This window comes from Sprattus sprattus (genome assembly GCF_963457725.1).
Source record: "Sprattus sprattus genome assembly, chromosome: 5".
Taxonomy (NCBI): domain Eukaryota; kingdom Metazoa; phylum Chordata; class Actinopteri; order Clupeiformes; family Clupeidae; genus Sprattus; species Sprattus sprattus.
The window spans coordinates 6,777,015-6,797,860 of NC_137924.1; the positions used below are offsets into that span (position 1 = coordinate 6,777,015).

Here is a 20,846-nt window from a genome sequence, read left to right on the forward strand (position 1 = left end):
TGAGAACATCTCCGAATGTAAACACGTAACCTGTCAATTCCCCGACTGTCCATCACACAATTCTAAAGGCCATGTATTGTGTGACCCCATGGCTGCACAGAATCTGCTCCAGAACTCATTCAGGTTCTGATTTGTTTTCATAAGACTCAGTGGATGTCAGGTGTTTGCTCTCAGCACCAGTCCAACCCGTACCCTGTCCCCGTCTCCCTGTCTCCCCCCCCCCCCCCCCACCCCACCGTCCTGAAACGTGCTGGCAAACACAGGGCCAGAAATAGTCGTCTCATTTACACCCTTACCCCAGCTCTGGAGGGAGGCTGCTGCTGCTGCTGCTGCTGCTGCTGCTGCTGTGCTGAGAGGGTTTCATTAGTTGAGGCACAGTCAAATGAATGGTAGTGATCTGGAGAGGCCCTTTCTCCATTACAGGGCAGCCCGTTTCTAAAGGCCCTGCCATCCATCACGCAATAACCCAATGCAGCAGCCTCACCTTCAGGCTTATTGCGTCTGAGAGAGACACATCCCAATGGAAGAGCCGTTCTGAGGGTTGCTTTAGTGAATGAAAACAGGTAAAAGGGTTTTACAGCTGTCAGGACCATGGCCACATGGGGTTTTCTTTGTAGCATTTTATTTTAGATTATACTAACAGAGGTAATGTATCATTCTCAAACTGCAGTACTTATAATTAGGAGGGTTTCATTCAGTGACACTCAGTGTCCAGAAGTCAAATTGAATATACCTTCTATTTTGCATTTAACCTGAATTCAGATGGATTGGAAGGCCCAGGCCTCAAGTATTCTATTCAAGATTTAGTCTTCTGATTCTGAAGAGCTGATTGGTATATTTCAGGCGTTGTTATTATTTAAGACATAAAAAAATCAGAAACAGGATATAAATGTAAATCTTTCCCATCCCAGTTGTCTTTGTATCCCAGTTTGCTCTGGCTAATGCCCTTTTAATGGAGGCAGGAATCAAATCTGGGTCTGAATTGGGTGGTTCTGATGGTCGGGGCCCGGGGCCTGTCTGTGTGTTCTCTGCAGTGCAACAACCCAAAGACCAAGGAGCCCAAGCTGGCCGCCGCTGCCAGGATCGTGTCCGAGTGGACCGAATATGACACGGAGATCAAGCAGTTCCTGCGGCGCATTGAGGAGGGGAAGGGCCAGCAACCCCATGGCCAGCCCACAGCTGCACAGGACAGCACAGGTGAGTCTTACGGTGCAAACCCATGACAGCGACGCGATCAAATTCCATCGCTTTGAGTGGGCGTGGTGTAGCGTGTGGAAATAGCATACAGTCCTACAATTTTCAAACCGTCAAAGACGACACCAAACAATCTCATTGGCTGCTGCCGGGAAATATCGCTCCTCATTTGCATAAGTTTCAACATGTTCGAATTTTCAACGGACGCGTCGCTCAGATCGCTCATTTACGTCACAATGGATTGGCTCCCATTGAAATGCATTGGGTTTAGAGATCGCGTCGCTCACAACGGTGGCATGGGTTTGTACCGTCAGCATCAGCCATGGGCCAGCCACAAGCGAGATGAGCACAGTGAGAGGTGTCGTCCAGGGGTCAACAGATGTTATTGCTGGACACATTTTTTTTACTGCAAAATCTAAACCCCCCATTGTCTGTTTTACTACCTATCACAGAGCTTCAAAGATATATTTTTTTTATATGATTTTCTTTTTTGTGTAGCTAGTCAAATGTGAGATCACTCTGTCAAACAAAAAAATGATAGGCTTGTAGTCAGACTTGCAAACAGCAGATGTCTTGACAACAGGGACACTGAAATATACATGTCTGTGAGTTACATGTCACCCTCTCTCTTCATCCAGGAAGTCAACGGGATGAACTTTAGCACCTGACGGCGCGCACCGTGCTGAAGAGGGAAGTGAGATTTGCACCTAATCCTCCTGTGAAGCTTGAAGACTACCAGCTGTGCAAAGATGTACATTTCTCATGAACATTGCCAGGAAGTATTTCAGCTGAAGTGGCGCCCCGTGGGGCTAAACACACACAGCTATTCTTTTCTAAAAGAAGGATTTTGTATACATACAGTACTTTTTGTATTTATGGATGAGGCTCAGTTCTCTCTCTCTGCTTCAGACTCCAACTGCTGTAAATGACCACGTGCTTTTCTGTGAAACTGACATGAGAGGCAGGGGGCAGGGGCAGCTATCCGTCTGCTCTGTGGGTATTTGTGGTGTGACTCTGTACAACTTAAATTCACTATTGCACTGGTTTGTAGGCATAATTCTTCTCTCTCATTGGTTCATATCTCACCTGAGGCACATTTCTATGTGGGAGGTATGCATTGGTTCTTTCTACCTGTCAATCATTGTTGTTCAGAACTGCTGTTTACAATCTTTTTATCCAAAGTTATGAAAAGGGTGACCTGCCCTTCTAAAAACTGAGTGTTTGCCAAGATTAAATCTTTTTTTCTTTTTTTTTTAAGTACTCATACATTCCCTTTGGCTTTTAAAATGTCTGGCTCATTTGATTACATGTCTAGTCATTAAGTGCACTATTGTCTGAAATAAAATTGAAGTTGATGAAATACTTCCATATATAGAAGTCATGTTGTGGTCAAGTCTTACTCCCTGGACCAGAGGTCAGTGCATAATACATTCGACGTAACCTGTGTAATAATTTACTATCGCCAATGGAGTATCTGGCAAGGCGATCAGAATTTATGGCCCAGATAGACTGAAACCAGTACAAAGCGTTAATTTGTCCTACATTCAATATTTATTTCCTCCTAAAATGTTAATTAGTAGTAAGAGGTTTTTTTGTTTTTTATTTTTTGTTAATATATTGAAAGCACAGATGCATTATGTTTTTGCCTTAGTCTGTCTCTTGCCTTCGTAACTCAAACCAAATGCCCTCAGGAAGAAGGTGATGAACTCGTGTTTTTTTTATGATGGGGGTTATTTGAAGAAAGTGATAAACTTGTGGTTTCTGTGATGGGGTTATTTGTATTCATCATCAGAGGAAACCCAGTTCAAGCGGGGTTAGGCTACTAATGACATTATCATTCCTGAGCAGTTCGACAGTCAACTGGGATACAATTGTACCTGATCTTTTAATTTGATCTTTTGTCTTCATTTCTTCATGTCCTCTGTATGGTTATTATAACTGACCCTTTAAAATCTATGATGTGTCCTTTTGCCTTTTTTGGGCCTCATGTATCAAGTTCCTCAAACAGACTGTAAATATATGATGAATAAAACGTCCTGAGCTTGTATGTGGGAATTTGATAAAGAAACCTGTTCTGTTTTGTTTTCAGCTTGAGCGTGGTGAGCTCATGGTTCAGATTTTGAAGCCTTGGATAAAGGCGTCATCAATCCAGCAGAACTCTGCTGTCAGTTAAGGATTCGTTTAGATTAAAATTCGCCACTGGATAGAAAGCAGCACTTTGGAGCCATCAGATGTCTCGCAGGGCACACAATTGGGTGCAATCCATCTTCATTTACTGTCGACTTGCGAGAGGGATAATACCAGACTTGGAGAGTGGAACAACTTTATTGTCATCACATGGGTTCTCTTCTGCAGTTGTTCACTTTACATTTGTTAATTGTGACTCGTTCCGAGCCAACTAATTAAATAGGCATAAATAGTCTTCTTTTTAGATATGTACAAACCAGAATGATTTAGCCATATAAAAATAGTTTTTTTTTTTTCTATGTACAAAAGAATCCCAAGAATAATTGACAATTGTACTTTTTGAGGTCACTGCAAAAAAAAAGTGCAGATGTCTCAATGGTGAGATCCCCGAAGAAAGGAGAGGCTTCAATTGATCATGCACACATTTAGTACACTGCAATTCCGAGCTAAGTCCCTCAAAAGTACAGATGTCCTCTGTCTTTATGTAAATGCTCATATTAACATTCAGGCAGTGCAGACACACACACACACACACACACACACTCTCACACACACACACACACACAGCGCTGAACATCTTAGACGTTCCCTTAGCTTGGGAAGGCAAGGTTTGGTCCTAGTTTGGCATTGGGTGGAGTTGACCCCTGTGGGTGACAGCACCCAGAGAGTGACCTGCCTCAGGTTCTGAGTCATCAGTCCGGTGCCCACTCAGTTATGGGTGAACTTGAAATTGAACCCAGAACCGAACGGGTTGAAGCCCTGGAAGTGGCTGTGGCCCCCGTGGAAGTTGCCGTGGTGATGGTGACCACCCTGCTGGCTCTCTGGGTCCATGGGGTCCTCACCCTGGTCAAACTTACTTCTCATCTCTGCAGAAAGAAGATAAAGATACAGAACAAATGAAAAAACCATCCAATGAGCACACTCTATTCCAAGCATCCCTCACACACAGTACGTTTGAGTGGAAACCAAACAACATCAAAGACACAAAATAGCAAACAAGAGGTATGAATTAACTGTTTTCTGAAGCAACCCAACATGTCAACGTGAACATCATTTCCAATATCTGAATCAGGTTGGCAGAGATGTTAATCACCTTCACTGCAGAAAGCTTAATATGACCGAACCTATTGTCCAAACCTGTGAGGCATTTACCTGGATCGGTGAGCACCTCTTTGGCCTGTGCAATGTCAATAAACTTCTTTTCTGCCTTCTTCTTATCCTCAGCGTCCATGAAATTATCCGGGTGCCACTTTTGAGCCAGCTTCCTGTAGGCCTTTATGATTTCCTTCTTCTGAGCCGTCCTGCCACGTCAACATAGAGTAAGGCCAGTTAGCGCGAGGGAACGGAGAACATTCTGTACAGAGGCTGAATGAAACAATGACTCAAAAGTACAGATGTCCTCTGTCTTTATGTAAATGCTCATAATAACATCCAGGCAGTGCAGTTACACAAACACACACTCACACACAGCGTTCACGTTGGTTTCTGAAGGCCTCACCTCTTAACTCCCAGGATCTTGTAATAGTCCCTCTTCTGGGACTGTTTGAGCAGTCGCTGGGCTCTTTCCAGACCCTCCTTTATCTGCCGATCGTTCTCGCTGTGTTCTCGGGCGCTCTCAAAGTCTTTAATGGCTGCCAGGAGAGCACAAAAAAGAGAACATTAGCTGACCTGGGCTTCAGTGCCAGTCTCATTCACTCCATACACCCCCTTTCCTACAGTTACTTTCTAAAGGCCAACCTTGCATGCCTTTTGAGTTGAGCAGTCAACCCAAAAATCTATTTATCTTGCACAAGCGACTACATGAAGCAGAACTCAAAAGAAATGCCTCATCATTTAACCACGGGCATGCTGAGGGGTATATGAGCTCAGGGTGCTGACTGAAATGTTCAGACTGGTAGAAACGTCCTCTGAACAGTAGTGTGGCCTAGCTTCCACCGTCCTGGAAGCCTGTCTGCTCTGAGCAGTAGGATGAACACGGCCGCATGTTCCCATGTGCGGCGCGCTCTGTGGCCTATTTACTCTGAAAAAGCTTGCTCTGGTGGGACGCTAACAGTTTACATTTACATATACATTTACATTTAGTCATTTAGCAGCAGCGACTTACAAGGATGTACACACATTTCTTACATTTACACTGATGGAACACTGCACAGTGTCTTGCTTAAGGACACTTCGACAGGGAATCGAACTAGCAACCTTCTGATTAGTAAATTACTTCTCTACTCTGGTGGGACGCTGACAGTTTAAAAGCGGGCCCAGTGCCTGACGACTCCACCAACTGCTGTGCTTCACGCCCAAGCAGCTTAAAAGCCTTAATGACAATTTACTCCTTGCTCACCCCCCCCCCCCCCCCCCCCCACACACACACCCCTTTACCCCTGCCCCCCACACACATACTCATGGTTGCTATCGTAGTGGCCGGAAAGACGGTGGGGATATTCATATCTGACAGCAGAGGGCCAGTAAACATCTCAAAAAAACAAACACACAGGAGTCTATTAGAATACCAGCAGACGTGTGACGAGACTGAATGACTGGATTGGAACCCTCCACTTAAAACACCAAACCTTGTTCTCACAGTTAATCTGTATGCTGCAGAAGAATGCCCCGGTCAAAAACGCAAACTAATGTGGGAGTTGAATCATAAAGCGAAAACAAAAGATCTGGTGTCGAAGGGTGTGGACTTGTGTGCCTGGTGAGACGGAGAAGCAGTGCAATTAGCTCCGCACCCCTAAGGCTGCGGGGGAAGGACTCCTCCTGGCACAGCTCCCTGTGGGTGGCTCTCTCCTTGGCACAGACGGCGGGAGAGGGGCAGCAGCAGCGGGCAGAGGTGTGTTGGCACAAGCCATGCATTGGCCCACCAGGGTGATTAATGACCAGCGTCCTGCCCAGCTCCTGTTGTAGGGAGCTGCACAGCCTGGATGCGCTCTTCCCCACTCTTAATGCTTACAGCCGCAGTTCTATCGACAAGATTTTAGCCACAGATGTCTACGAAGCAAACATTTACATCAAAAGGAATACTGCAGAGAAGCGGAGGACATTTTGTCTTGTACCTTCTTCATACTGCTCTTCCTGCAGGTAGGCCTCTGCTCGGTCCTTCAGCACGTTGACATTTTCGGGCTCGGACTCCAGGGCTTCACTGCACACCGGGATGGCTAGACCACCCTGCTGGTCCTGTTGAGGAGACGCTTCACTAATGAGTGAGAGTAACAGACATCGCTCGATCGATCGATCGTAACCCATCGTTCGACAAATCATGGGAAACTGTGAGGTTCTCTGCCTATGGTGAGATATATGTGGATATCAGTCAAGCATTTTGAGTGTAGGGTGCCATCTGCTGGTCAGAGGATGGACTGCAGCTTACCTTGGACAAACAGTGGCAGATGCGCTCCTTGGCTTGCAGGATGTATGAAGGCACATCAGGTTCCGTCTTCATCACAGTCTCATACTTACTAACAGCATCCCCATATCTGCACGATTTGAAAATTAATTAGCATAATCATGTCCTTTATTTTGATGATTTAAACATGTATCTCTATGAAGATGTAGGGTTATATACAGTACCAGTCAGAAGTTTGGACACACCTTTAATTTTGTGGAAAAGTGTTTACTTCACTTTTATTATTTTCTACATTGTAGATTAATAGTGAAAACATTTAAACTAGGATAAAACACATATGGAACAATGTACTAAACGAAAAAAGTGTTATCTACCATGTAGATAAAAGTAAAGAAAAAAACTTCTCCAAAAATTAGAAGGTGTGTCCAAACTTTTGACTGGTACAGTACATGATTCTGGGTCAATTACTGAAATATGTCTAACGAGTGATAGTCCAGGTATTTAAGCATGACAATGGTTTCATGAGCTGAAGGTGTCTAAATATGAAGACGTACCTCTGCTCCTGGATGAGCTCCTCTGCAGACTGGATCTGCTTGCTCAACTTCTTCACCTGCTTGTAATGACTGAAGCACTGCTTGTGGTCTGGGTCCAGCTTAAGACACTCACGTACCGAACTAACAAAACAGATTCAAATTGAAATTCAACAGAAGCCCCAAAAAGCCCTCTCTCTCTCTCACACCACACACACACACACACACACACACACACACACACACACACACACACACACACACACACACACACACACACACACACACACACACACACACACACACACACACACACACACACACACACACACACACACACACACACCTTTGCAGAAGTCAGTACAGCTGTCAGAGCGTGGCCTGTTGCCATCTCTCAAACGGGGCCCTTACCCGAGGGATGTCTCGTGGTCTCCCAGGTGGTAGTAGATAGTGCTGAGCTTGTAAAAAGCCTGGGTGTTGTCGCTCCGCAGCTTGGAGGTGGCTTTCAGGTCAGTGATGGCTTTCCCCATCTCCCCCAGCTGGATGAAGCACTCGGCTCTCATGTCTCTGGCGTCCACGTCCCAGGCGCACGTCTGTATATATTATCACAAAAGAATGTAATATTGCACTTAAAATGCTACAGTTAACCTAAATACATTATAGTCTAAAATGATAATTCATATCGTGTCTTTTCTGTCACTTGCACTAAAAACATCCCTGTCTCATGTTAAGGTCCCGAACCTCCTCACAGTATCATGCCACATCGCACTCGCACATTATCTAAGCACGTCTGACAGGGCAACAAGCACACACACTCAACTCATCTGCACTATACTTTTTCTACCATCTCTATCTGTCTGCAATACCGCTCTCGGCCTCTACGCAACTTCGGCGCTCTCACACTTGCCAGGCAATCCTTCAATGAATGCGTTCAGACACAACACTGGGTATCAGTTTTTGGTATTGGCAATTCCAAAACGAGTAAGAGTACGAGTATTTTAACGAAGTATCGGCCCGATACGCGTTACTGGTATCGGTGCATCCCTAACAGACACTCAACTCCTCTGCACTGAGCTAGGCCTCAACACAGGGATTCATGGTTGTTCTACGCCACACAAACACAGCTGGGGCAAGACATCACAAGACCCCCAGCAGAGGTGCTATAAGCATGACACAATCTGTAATGTACATAAAGAAATGACCTGTGCTACCCCAATTGATTTCAAAGCAACAAAAGAGTTGGTTTAGTTACTCTGAAATAATTGATTGAATAAAGGATCCTCAACTGTACCCCCGATGTACCAAAACACAAACAATGTCTAGGTGCTCCAGTGACAACTCCAATGATATGATGGCAGAGTAGGGCTGTTTGCTCACCTCAATGACTACATCCAAATGGAGCACTGCAGAGCTATACTCCTTGCGATCAAAGTGAGCCCGAGCCTGGATCACTATCCTCTGGATCTCATCGGATTTCTTCAGCTGACTTTGGGCTTCTTTCTCATCTTTGTCATTGGGATGAGATTTAAGCTGGGCAGCAGGATGGGAAAGAAACATGTCACATTTCAAACTTTATTAGAAATAACACCCTGCTGCTTCTTCAGTCTTAACCAATGGAAACCTTTGGCCAGTTTCTTGTAGAACACATCATTATATTCCTGCTATAAAAACCAGAACACCACTGTTATATTTAATTTGGAAACCTCTTTAATAAACATGGCCATTTCACTGGTAAATTGTGCAGACTACACATCTGCACACAAGCTAGATAAAAGCTATTAAAGTTATGCCAAGCACAAAAGTGCACAGCCTGCCAGACCAATCATAGAATTGATTTTATTATAGCACATGACAATTTCATATTTCCGCAAGTAGGTTTCTACATAAACTGGAGCCAACATATCAGTAGATTGAGGACATTAACTAAACATTTGCAGTCTGCCACTCTACATTTAGTAAGTATGTGCACAGTAATATACAATAGAGTGTAGAAATTCATTGAAAATCAACCTGACAAAACATGAAAAGGTGCTGTTCCAACCATCACATAAGTTGACAATAACATCACAACATGCCGTCTTGTTAAGGACACCAGATCCTAATTTACAACATAATGATGCTACCGTATGTGATCCAAACTGGGCTACCTTACCACTTTTTTAAAGTCTGTCTCGGCCTCGTCCAGCCTCCCCTGTTTCAGCAGGAGGTTTCCTCTCTGAAGGACTGCCTGTTAAAACAACACAGATGTGTTCGTCGTTATGTTGTGCTGTGTTATTTTTCTCTTAAATGGCTCCCTTAAAAGTGTGACAGACGAGACTCTCATCACATCGAAAAGTAAAATACTCACTGCAGTGAAGTCAGGCTTGAGTTCAATAACTTTGCTCAAATCCGGCAAAGCTGATTTGGACTTCCCCATCGCAAAGTATACAGTAGCTCTTCTATAATATGCCATGTAATTTTTTGGATCTCCATCTAAAAGTGCAAAACAAAAACATCACCAATCCCAATAACAGACATGATTTTTCGTTATTTGATAATAACTCAATTCGATGGTTTCGTGATGTTGACACTCACCTACAGCTGCGTGGAAGTGAGACAGTGCGTCAGCCAGCTGTCCTGCAGCTAGAAGTTTCTTTCCCATCTCCAGATGATTTTCAACATCCGCGGTATTTCCACATCTTACGCCTGCAACCCAGGCATATAACACGATATAGCATTTGTGCTGATTCTACTTACCCCAGCTCTTGAACGTTACATGTGGTGTGTGTTTCTCGCTGGCTATCGTTCCGCTAATATTAGCTAAGTTAGCATAACAGCTTCCTGTCTCACGAGGGAACTCGATAAATCTGTCCTGGGACTCCGCGCTAAAGTTACTTAGCAAGCCAACTCTTCTTACTTCGGTAAAACAGTTTTATTGATAACTATATATGCTAATGCTGGCTAATGTTAGCAACCATCTCTTGAGAATATTGTGCACAACGTTACAATGCAGCAGCTAATTAACATAAGCTACAAAAAGAATGGGAGCAAATGGTATTATTGGCTTACATGGCCAGCTGGCTAGTAAATGTTTTTAGTTAACGTTCCCAGTAGTCCAGACAGTGACAGTTTGGCAAATTAAGATGCCAACCTCCGTAACCAGAGTATAAGAAACAAAGTATAACTGTTTTTTAGTTTAACTGCGAATTCGTTACTATGCAGTGACTTTTACTTCAGTTAACTTACCTTCGTATCGCATGTCAATCAAAACAAGCACAAATGGAACATAATTTAGAATTCTCTTCGCGATAGGGGTTACGGAAACCATAATCAAATACTGATTGATACCACCCTGCAAACACCGTTAAAATATGTTCTCTTGCAGATAACAGAGTAGAATGTTTGGTAGGCACTTTCGAGGAGATTTCAAATGACAGTCTCATGGTTGTCAGTGCTCCAGTCACGCAGAACCAAAGTCCACTGGTCGTGGGCCACTGTGATTGGCCCACGAGTTTCTAAACTCCGCCTTGTATGTTTGGATCAACGAAGACTAGCCACGGCATCACTAACGTGGAGAGTGTCCTATACCAGGGGAACACATTTCTTATGTTTCACGATCAATATTGAGAACATTTTCCTAAGCCCAACTAAATATCACTGCAAGTAAATGTGACTGGTGAACTTGCCAGCTGAAAATTGACCCACGTCTACAATACACATTCCCGTGCATAGGCCTTTGTGTGTTATCTTAGAGAGCCAGTTATGACCCAATACATGACCAAATAAATAGCCTGCACTACATGAAGGAGATATAGATATTTGGAGATATATTGATATATTTGATATAAGATATATTTGAAGCAGTTATAGACATATATAACCCACCAAAATAAGTTGTTAGTCTGACTGATCATACACTGAAATAAAAATTCCAGCCATATCTGTTGCATAGGTAGCCTATGCCCTTCAATACTTCATGTTCCTTTTTTTTCTGTCACAATTTATAAAAGACAGTTAATGTGCAGGGAAGACTTGGTATTACAATTTATTAAACAAAAGTGACAAGAATTTGGCATCAAGTCTATACCTTACATTTCTAGATTCCATAAGTTTGTAGTTGCTAATACACTACATTATTATATTGAGTTTTTTACTTGACTTTTGTTGTGTTTTGTGGAAAATTCAAACATTACACATAAGGGTCTGTGCTGTAGGTTCTGCCAGAGAGTCTGCTGGAGGCCCTGGACTTTCGGCTCTCTCGGCCGGGAATGGGGGATGGCGGCAAGCTGTAAGTCCGTTTCGCTGAGGAAGATGCGTATGACGGTGGAGCACGGTAAGTGGTGTACACCGGCACGTCCTCTGTTTTCTCTGGGCTGAAATGACAGAATACAAAAACCTGTTCATTCACATACATTCTACGTTCAGTATATGTAAAGTCACAATCTTCTCAGATATGGGTCATATAAATATTTATTACCTTGATCTACAGCCCTCCATTCCTGCAAAGATGCTGTAGACAAGGCCTCCACATATCAACAGAGTGGAACCACCCCAGCCTATGAAAAGGCCTGCTCCTAACTCAAACCTGTTAATATGTCCCATCAATTAGCATTTACTCAACAACTTCCTGTTACCTTCGGTGTTGGACCGTAATATTGTACAATTATTGAGAGCAGTAAAAGTCTACCTACTTTTGTCCCTTGTAGTTAGGGTTTTTAAATTCATCCACAACCTTGCTACCATACCAGGAGAAGGCAAACATAGAGCATAGTCCTGATGAAGAATATCAACAATGAATTATCATTGACAATTAATGACAGTATACATAATGAAACAATTGTTAATGATATCTCGGGATAATGAATAAACTATCACCTGAAACCAAATAGTTCATTCCTGCAGCAAAGGTCACTCTGGCGTTAATAATCTCAGTGCCTCCAATCTTGGTACACTTCATCCCCACTAGAGCAAGAATGGCCCCAAAGAATCCCAGGATAATAGAGATGATGATCAGAGCACGGCACAAATGGATATACACTGTTCACAGGACCAGAAGATAAGACATTAGTGGAAATCTCCAATGTATTGCAATGAGTTTTAATTTAAAAAGTTTCTCATGCATCTGAATATTAGGTTTGATTTGTGCCCCCAATGCTTGACCGTGAAGGAAATTACACTTACTTTGAAGTGCAAGCATTGATGGAAATCCCTTGCAGTCGGAAACTCCAGTCGAATCCGAGATGCAGTCTTTCCATAGATTGGAGAAGTAGTTCGAAGTGGTGATAACAATGGCGGATACCTCTGAGAATGTCCAGTATTCAGTTGGCATCGTGGAACAGACGAGGATCCATCCGCACACGCAAACAACAAAACATCCTATCTCCATGTACATGATCACCGTCCTGTACTTCATGGCTGTTGTTGGGAATGGTCAAATGGACTTCAGGAACCTGAATGTAGTTACCGCTTATTTGTTCAGACTACTGCTACACGTAGACACATGAGACTGAAGACTGAAGACTGAAAACCTAAAGACAGTGAGTTCTTTTTTTGTCCCCTCCTTCTGAGGGTGGTGTTCTTCTCGACACCACTTCAGGTGTTGTTGAGGGAGGGTTCAGATATTTGTCTTGTCTGGAGAAGGTCACCTTGCTCAGAAGCAGTGCAATGTTTATAATTGATATAAAACCCAGGAACCGTCACCAAGGCCTCGTTAACACACCTTAGGGATATTCCGCACAACATTTTTTAGTTAAGTACAATTTAAATCCATAATTTTGTAAAAGCAATGATAACGTATTTACACTATACACAATTTGTATATGATATGTATATGAGCTACAACACATAAAAAAAAAATTACAAACTTTATTTTGTCACTGAGATTGGATTTGGCTTGAATACTTGAAGAATTGATAAGACTTATAATTAATACTTTGGTTTATTGCAGCTCCATTAGGAATGAGAACATTGCTGGTCAGTCCATTTTGATTTGTTCATATGGTCTGACAAAACAATCTGTCAGCGTGTGTCAATTGGATGATATTCATCTATTGGAAGTTTTATTAACGGATAAACACATACAAATCATACATTATACACATTTTCAAATCATATTTATGCACAGTCTTCATCAGTTTATTTACAGAAGCATATACTTGGAACATGTAGCTCCATTGACGAATCCATAGTAACCATTTTACAGTCTAGTTGGATTGTAAAATGTCGGGATTAGCAGAATAGTCACAATGTATCATCATAGGTAGGTGCGTATCTCATACAAATGCATCTCTTTCTAATCTATCCTCAGTGACTTGGCTAATCCTTGATACCCTGGAGATCTTGCTAGTAGATCTTGATGATTTGTATTGTCTTGGTGGACCGTAGTATGAAGGCCCATAGTAGGGTGTTCTGTTTCTGGAGCCCCCATAGGTCTGAGGGGCCATGTAGGTCCGCGGAGCTAAGGCGTACACCACCCTAGAAGACATCAGAAGTCAACTTTTCTCCAATCATATCAATTCATTGTTTTTTAAAGAAATAAATGTAATTTTCAGACAATATATTAGAGTTATTCTACCTTTTTGGGAAGAGGACTCGGTACACAGTGACTGCATACATACAGGCACCAAGGATGATGAAAAAGCTGCCCACCAAACCAAGAAATATTGGAGTCCCAATGCCATACCTCAAAACAATTAGCAATAACACAATTACAATCCCTTTGTCAAAATGCATCTGTGTATGCAAGTTTGTGCAGTATAGTAAAAATCTGACTCAGTTTAGAAACTTCAAAGTAAAAGGTAAATGTAAAAATCTTCCTTGTCACCTTAGTACACCTCTCTCCAAAGAGTGAGCAAACGTAGTTCTGGCTACATTGTTTACGTATAAGCAATAACCAGCGATGGCTGAAACACCTGCGTGGAAAAAAAGGCTATTAAGACCAACGATACACAGGTAGTGGAAGAAAAGGCATTTTTTTTACTGAGAAGAGAGTAGCACCACTCTACTTACCACCAACCAAATGGAAAATGGCCCCAGTGAAAACCATTTTGTCTTTAGCGTTCTCCTTTCCCCCGATGTAGGTGCATTCCATACCAATAAAGCAAAATATGGCAGCGAAAAACCCAAGACCCATGCCCACCATCAGCAGCCCTCTGGTGCCCTGGACATAGGCTGCATGCCCAAGAAGAGAGAAAGAAAGAAAGATGTTTAGGGCTTCCGGTTGGTGAGCAGAATGGAGTCGTCGTGTTTCTTCAGGCTCCTGCCACACAGGTTAAGTTTTGACCATATAAGCCAATGTAAATGAACTCAATTTAGTGACAACAAAACACCAAACCGCACCCAAAACAGGTTTTTTGCCAAACAACATGACGTCCAAACCAAGCAAGACGTCGAAAAAGTCAGAACAAGCTGTCCAAGAAAGATGTTTAGGCTACTGACAACATGATCAAATCTAGGTACTTTTGCAATTCTGACATGACCCTATTCATGAATGAATTAGACTTCAGAGATCCAGTAAGTGGTGATTAATTCATCACTGAGTGTAAAACATCAGTGGTCCCCTTCACCAGTGGAATGTTTTGCTACTGCTGTCCCCAGTGTGAGAGAGACATGCAGTTCAGCCCCCCCCCCCCCCCCCCCCCATCTGTGGCGATACATACGTGTGACAGACCAGAGCACGTCGTAATCTCTGCAGTTGGTGATTCCTGTGGTGTCGGTGAAGCAGTCCCGCCACAAGTTGGACCAGTACGTTGCTGCCTTGATGATCCAGGAGCCACCCTGGCCACCTATAGATGTAATCCTCCAGAAGTCCATGGCCATTGTGCAGCACACAAAGAGCCAGCCCAGGGTTGAGATCAAGAAGCCAAGGATCTGAATCAGGCTTTTATTCATGTCTGTATGGGTCCAGGTCAGTAACCCGTGCCACTACTCCCAGCTCCTCGTGGGTAAAGAGGTATCAGATGCTTGCAAGATGTTGACGCAGTTGGATGCCCCAGCAGGAAGTTGTTTCCACCACTAAGATGGCAAGGATGAGTTTCGGTGTCTGGTTCCTTGTTTCTTCGTGCCTTGGAGGATGTGGGCTGTGTTGTTATCCTCATCATGGAGGCTGTTTACTGTCAACTAATGGCTGCATGCGGCCAGTTACAAGCGCCATGACAAAAGCTTGTAAAAGGTCATATTTCTTAACAAGATGGATAATGGCAGTTAAAAACTATTGCTAGTGTGTAAGGCAATGTGTGTTACTGAAAATAAAGTCTAAGATGGCTGAAAAAACTCTAGTACAGAGCTTTAAATCAACAAAATATCTCTGGCGGATAAAGTCTTTATGCATTTTTACACTTTCACACTAAATGTATATACAGTATGTGGTAAGCTGCTCCAGTTAAAATCCTTTAAGTATTGAGAAAATGTTCAGTCGTGATATACTTATTTTGGACCCTCCCATGTTGCTATTTGCCACATTTGGGTAACAATTGTTGAAACTGAAATGAGTTAGGCTTACCAGATGAGCAGGTGCATTATAATATCTTTATTACATTTTATACAAATTACATACAAAAAATATAGAAAACTATGCCCTCTAACTTTACTTCGAATTAATTGATTTAGTGGATGCAGGTGAATATGCTATTACTGCCACCTACAGGCATTTAGCAAAAAGTGCATTCATTTCCCTTCAAATGTCACCTTCTAATGATCCTTGAAACCACTAACTTGCATTAGTATAAGCTTCAGGCTGGATGTTAAATGAATACTGTGAATACATCTCTGACTGCACTATTATACAAGAGCCATTAGTAAAAGAAAAAAAATCCAATAAGAAAGACAGGTTTGCGCAATTATCTGCAAAATGGATGTAGGCTTGTTGACAAAATTACTTTATGATATATATATTAGTAATTGTAAAAACAATCATACAAAAAACTCAAATATAATGTATTTAAATAATATCTACAGAATCTCATGGTAGTCACAGCAGATGGTTTCCTCCTTAAGGGGAATAACAGGCTGTATCTGCAGCTCCTCTCATACGTAGGCATTCTTATCAAACTGCTGAGAGGTGGTGCTGTAATCGGGCGGTGGTCTCCTGATGCTGATGGGGTGGCTGTGGCCAACAGGGCGGGCGGACACAAAGGAGGTGGCTGCATTGTAGCCGTGGCCTCTTCCAGAGTGACTGGAGCTGCAGAGGGAAACAGTAGTGGAAGTGTTGGTCAATAATGTCAATAATGTAAATAATGTCATATATAATAATAAATAATTCATTTTATTTGTAACGCACTTTTCATTCAAAAGAATCTCAGAGTGCCTTGTGATGTCAGAATGGGAAACCTTGGTTCTGTGCGCATGTATAGCGGTAATATCCAGGCATACTGGGTGCAAGCCTAACGCCTGTCCTCTTTACGTGGTTAATCTTTATGCATGCTTGTAATGACACTGTCCGGTTATGTAACTGAGTGCCAGGTTGTGTAATTACAGTAGACAGAGAACAGAGAGTACATGAGCTGATAGTGGTCGCAGGTCCGTGTAGAGGAGTGAAGTGATTGGATGGTGTCTGTTCTACTCACCTCTTGCTGAGTCCATCAGATAGAGAGAGGCACAGCACCACTCCTCCCAGAATGCACAGCGCAGAACCACCCCAGCCAATGAACAGGGCCGCACCAAGCTCATACCTGGTTTTGAAAAAAAATACTGTTATAGCTTCATAACAATGTTTAATGGTTTCATTTCAATGTTTTAATCTTTGTAAAATGTTCCCTGTGGCATTAGAAACTTCACTCACTTTTGTGCGACATACATGGGGTCGAAAAACTCTGAGGTTATCTTGTGAGCGTACAGGGAGCATGCTGTCAAAGAGCACAGACCTGTGAAGACAGACGAAAACAACTCTAACAAACATGGCGGAGCACACAGAATAATGTGTCAGATTCAGGTGTTTCACCGTTTCATTACCACTGAGGATGAAATTGAATCCTGAAAAGAAGGCAATCCGGGCTTTGATCTTGTCAGTTCCACCAATCCGAGTGCACTTCATGCCAATCAGAGCAAAGATGGAGCCAAAGAAGCCCAGAATGACAGCAGAGATCATCAATCCCCTGCACACCTGAATGTAACCTGTTCATCAGGAGACACAAACGAGCTCCGTTACAATGGGCCACTATCAAGAATGACAAACAAATAAAAGGACATTCGATGAAGTATACCAGTCCATCACTACTTTTGAATATGTTTCACCTATACCAAACATGCTCTACTCGCCCCTCCGTCTCTCTCACACACTACATACTACATAATATAAACCACTAGACCCAAACACAAGATCAGATTATTATACATTATAATAGCCAGTGAGTTTTTGTGTTTCTCATGCCTATGCCAAGAGGCATGACCAGAACACTTTTCTGTTCATTACAAAGTTGAAGAAAGAAGCATCAAGTGTAAAAACATATTATGCAACTGCAGGGATAAAGACCAGGAAAAAAAATATTTTTAAAACAGGAAACACACTGATGAGAACATGAAGATAACTGAAACCTTTTTGAATGTGTCCTATGTTTTAGTTTAGCTCCTCGCCATTGTAGAAAGAGCTGAGATTGTAAGAGCAACTCCCTCAGTATGGTTACAACTCACTTTATACCCCTTTTACTAATCACTCCCTTATGTTAGGTGAAAGTAGTTTAACCTGGCGCAAAGGAGTGTCCCCTTTGCCATGGATTTATTGACGAAAAATTAGCTTGGTGGTTAACCCCTAAAAACAAGTGAACCATAGGTGACATACCCTGAAGCTCATAATAAATCAGATTTATAACCATTAGCGGTGTGAAGTGAAGCTAAACATTGACATGCTAGAGGGTAAACGTGTCTGCTAGGTGAGAACTTGACATTGCACCCTCAACCTACTCTAATAGCTCTGGAAAACAGTCAAGACATTCTCTGAAAAAGAGGACCATGGAATTGTACTTGGTGAGAGGTGATGCCACTGCCAATGATGAACCACTGATCCTTAACAGGCAGTGGGGGTTGTGCCCAGCCATCCAAAAAGCCGTTTCTCTGTCCATCAGTACATACGTTTTGTCGCCAGACATGTTTCAGACATTTTGAAAAAGTCTTGAAAGCAAATGGGAGAACTATGTACTGAACAGATGACACTTTGTGATTTTATTAAATGAACAGATTGAACTGTTAGAGCTACTGTTCCCAACATTTGGAAGAACAAAATGTTCCTGCCTTACCTATCTTGTCTTTTATGTACACATCTATGCAGTTCATATTAGTCAACAGGATTTTACACGATTCTATGTGATTTACATGACCTGGTAATTTATTCCCTACAAATATGGAAAGTGAGATTTGAAAAGGGTCTAACAGAAATCAAAGGATTCAAACTATTTAAGACACTCTGGCATCTGCTGTGACCATGGAGTCTCACAAGCTGTTGGGTCTCCACAAGTAAAAAGAAAAATAGAACAATATTCCTTTTGAATTATTGCAATTACAATTTTAATAATTTTGCTGTGATTTCATGTGTATTAAAGTTTCATCTGTACAATTTAAATGTTATGTCCCTTCAATTCTTACAGCTTGCATTGATGGTTAACAGTATTGTCTTTAATGATCAGAGAAAGGTAAATTTCATATTAAGAAAACAAATTAAGAAAATGGCAGCAGACCATCCAGCGCCAACATTGAAGGGAAGTCCTTGCAGTTGGAGACCCCAGTTGAATCTGTAACACATGTCTTCCACAGATTGGACCAGAAGGTAGCCGTGGTGATGACGGTGCCGTCTAGAGAGGACACCTTCCAGTAGTCCAGGGGTAAGGTGGAGGAGACGAGGACCCAGCCTGAGGTGGTCAGGATGAAGGCAACAATCTCCGTCGCCATGTTACTCATTATCACCGAAGCTATGAAAGCACGAGATCAGCAGAAAAGGGTACTTGGGTGGTGGGCGAATCTGCCCGAGGAGCTCTACCAGTGTGGGGTGTAAAGGTAGTCCTGGTCAATCAGGCATTATGCTGAAGGTGGTTAATATACTCAGCACTGAGTGAGCCTATGAGGGGAGGGGTATGGGCCTGCTGGTCATCACCTGTTGAGTCATTCTCACCACCCCCAGTCCAGCTACCATGACTTCATTCCATGAGGCAAGGCAGAGAGGGCTTAATGCCTCATGGATGACAGAACAAGTGAGGAAGAGACTGTGATTCGTAGAAGAGGTAGTGACTATCCACATGAATCCTTTTCTGGAAGATACCCTCATTTTTCTATTTCCAACATGCTTGGGGTGCACTGTGGCCTCGGTAAGTTTTTGCATTTGAAGGAAAAAAGTCCTGGGAATGTCAGACATATTGACCATTTTACAGGGGTGTAACAAATAACGTGAAGAGTCACTCATTAACTGTTTATCACTAAACTCCTCATGTTGTCTCCTGAGACGGGTTAAATACAGATGGATCTTTAATACCTATGACGACCAAGGAAATGGAAACCCCTACTAGTGACTTGAGTGGGTGGTAGTAGGTCCAATAGGTCCACTTGAAATACGGCCTGGAAAAACAACCTCTTTTACAAGCAACAAATTATTTCACACCGGGCTTTTTATTTTGTTCATGTGCAACCTTTCAGTGCCAATGTATGACATGCACTTCCCGTGGGTGTCTTTTCAAGGAGTTAGAGAGCCATCTAGTGGTTACACTAAATACCACTGAAATATCACCACATGGGGGTGTGATGAGACTCAATGCTTTCAATGTATCCCAATGCAATGCTTTCAATGTATCCCACTTTTGGCATTTATGCCTTTCTAGGGGGTCTAGTGTAAAACAATCTGAGGGAAACATGTAAATACCGCGGAATGTTGTGACGTTACCCAATTGTTATGGTACATGCAGAAGCCATTGCTGTTAACAGCAATTGTTGTGGCTCTTCTAAACTAATCCGGTGAGAAATTGTTAACACATAGGCTATAATGTCCATAGAGTTTCACATGTTAAAGAGGGTGGTACAAACAATGAACTTGGAGTTTGTTTGGTGTTTTCATCTGCTTAGGCTGAGCATCGGCTCATAATCAAAGGTTAATAATGTCCTGGTTATTGGTTAAATGTTGTTTCAAGCACCGTCATCTTCCCTCCCCTTTCGGTTCCTCTTGTTGTTAAATGTTTCCTGAGAGGGATTACATATTGGCTAGATTCGTCCTATATTTACAGACACTTGTGAAAACACTGTGACGTCCTTCAGGTTTTGTAAACGCCAAACATGCAGTCATTTTTTTCCCTTTCAGCTGATATATTTGTTTCAATGCAAACTCTTTGTTTTAGATTTATCTTTGTATCAGTCATTGATGTGCATTCAACATACATATCAACATATATTTATTTAAATAATCCTTTGCACAGCCAATACATTACAATTAACAGTAGCAAGAATGTATCTGGACTTAGTTTCAAACTAAACAATACAATGGTAATTATTTGGACATTATTGTGCACAGTCACAGTCACTACTCAACACATAATAATGTGAAAGTTTGATTCTTACAATGTACATTGTCAACAATTATGAAGTCCCATATTTCAACCATAAATCACTGGGACAACGGCAGTCACCTGCCTTTTCTCATTTTCTCT

At 42.4% G+C, this 20,846-nt stretch overlaps 5 protein-coding genes across 5 annotated transcripts in view; 1 reads left to right on the plus strand and 4 right to left on the minus strand.

Moving 5' to 3' along the window:
* uggt2 (UDP-glucose glycoprotein glucosyltransferase 2) overlaps positions 1–2,031 on the plus strand; it is a gene marked incomplete at its 5' end in the record, with an annotated part of 38,261 nt that extends 36,230 nt beyond the window's left edge. Inside the window, 2 exons of the mRNA XM_080838812.1 lie at positions 1,035–1,197; positions 1,833–2,031. Coding sequence (XP_080694938.1) covers positions 1,035–1,197; positions 1,833–1,855 — 186 coding nt within the window. The 3' untranslated portion in view covers positions 1,856–2,031. The remainder of the gene's footprint in view (positions 1–1,034; positions 1,198–1,832) is intronic.
* A 1,578-nt stretch (positions 2,032–3,609) lies between these two features.
* On the minus strand, positions 3,610–10,653 carry dnajc3a (DnaJ (Hsp40) homolog, subfamily C, member 3a). The gene is made up of 12 exons (XM_080838814.1): positions 10,477–10,653; positions 9,826–9,936; positions 9,599–9,723; positions 9,404–9,478; positions 8,629–8,781; positions 7,663–7,844; positions 7,276–7,395; positions 6,746–6,851; positions 6,435–6,555; positions 4,880–5,012; positions 4,534–4,682; positions 3,610–4,247 (listed from the first exon to the last, which is right to left on the minus strand). Exons 1-12 carry the CDS (start codon positions 10,556–10,558, stop codon positions 4,090–4,092), a joined length of 1,515 nt encoding a protein of 504 aa, XP_080694940.1. The 5' UTR covers positions 10,559–10,653; the 3' UTR covers positions 3,610–4,089.
* Positions 10,654–11,419: 766 nt separating this feature from the next.
* On the minus strand, positions 11,420–12,643 carry LOC308365985 (claudin-10-like; the record flags this gene model as incomplete). The annotated part of the gene is made up of 5 exons (XM_080839621.1): positions 11,420–11,603; positions 11,708–11,815; positions 11,922–12,003; positions 12,106–12,267; positions 12,412–12,643. 5 exons carry the CDS (start codon positions 12,641–12,643, stop codon positions 11,420–11,422), a joined length of 768 nt encoding a protein of 255 aa, XP_080695747.1.
* A 929-nt stretch (positions 12,644–13,572) lies between these two features.
* Positions 13,573–15,120, minus strand: LOC308365986 (claudin-7-like; the record flags this gene model as incomplete). Its single annotated transcript, XM_080839622.1, has 5 exons — positions 13,573–13,687; positions 13,805–13,912; positions 14,054–14,141; positions 14,239–14,400; positions 14,889–15,120. The coding sequence occupies 5 exons, from the start codon at positions 15,118–15,120 to the stop codon at positions 13,573–13,575; spliced, it is 705 nt and encodes a 234-aa protein (XP_080695748.1).
* Positions 15,121–16,254: 1,134 nt separating this feature from the next.
* On the minus strand, positions 16,255–19,116 carry LOC308365408 (claudin-10-like; the record flags this gene model as incomplete). The annotated part of the gene is made up of 5 exons (XM_080838818.1): positions 16,255–16,408; positions 16,794–16,898; positions 17,009–17,090; positions 17,179–17,340; positions 18,897–19,116. 5 exons carry the CDS (start codon positions 19,114–19,116, stop codon positions 16,255–16,257), a joined length of 723 nt encoding a protein of 240 aa, XP_080694944.1.
* Between the last annotated feature and the right edge of the window lie 1,730 nt (positions 19,117–20,846).

What these genes read in the sequence shown, in the direction of transcription:
- dnajc3a (XM_080838814.1), bottom strand. Translation starts at nt 10,558, where the DNA reads ATGGTTTCCGTAACCCCTATCGCGAAGAGAATTCTAAATTATGTTCCA. An exon ending in GATTGACATGCGATACGAAG is followed by an intron (nt 9,937 to 10,476) that starts GTAAGTTAACTG and finishes CCTGGGTTGCAG; the next exon opens with GCGTAAGATGTGGAAATACC. An exon ending in AGAGGTGCTCACCGATCCAG is followed by an intron (nt 4,248 to 4,533) that starts GTAAATGCCTCA and finishes TTCTTTCTGCAG; the next exon opens with AGATGAGAAGTAAGTTTGAC.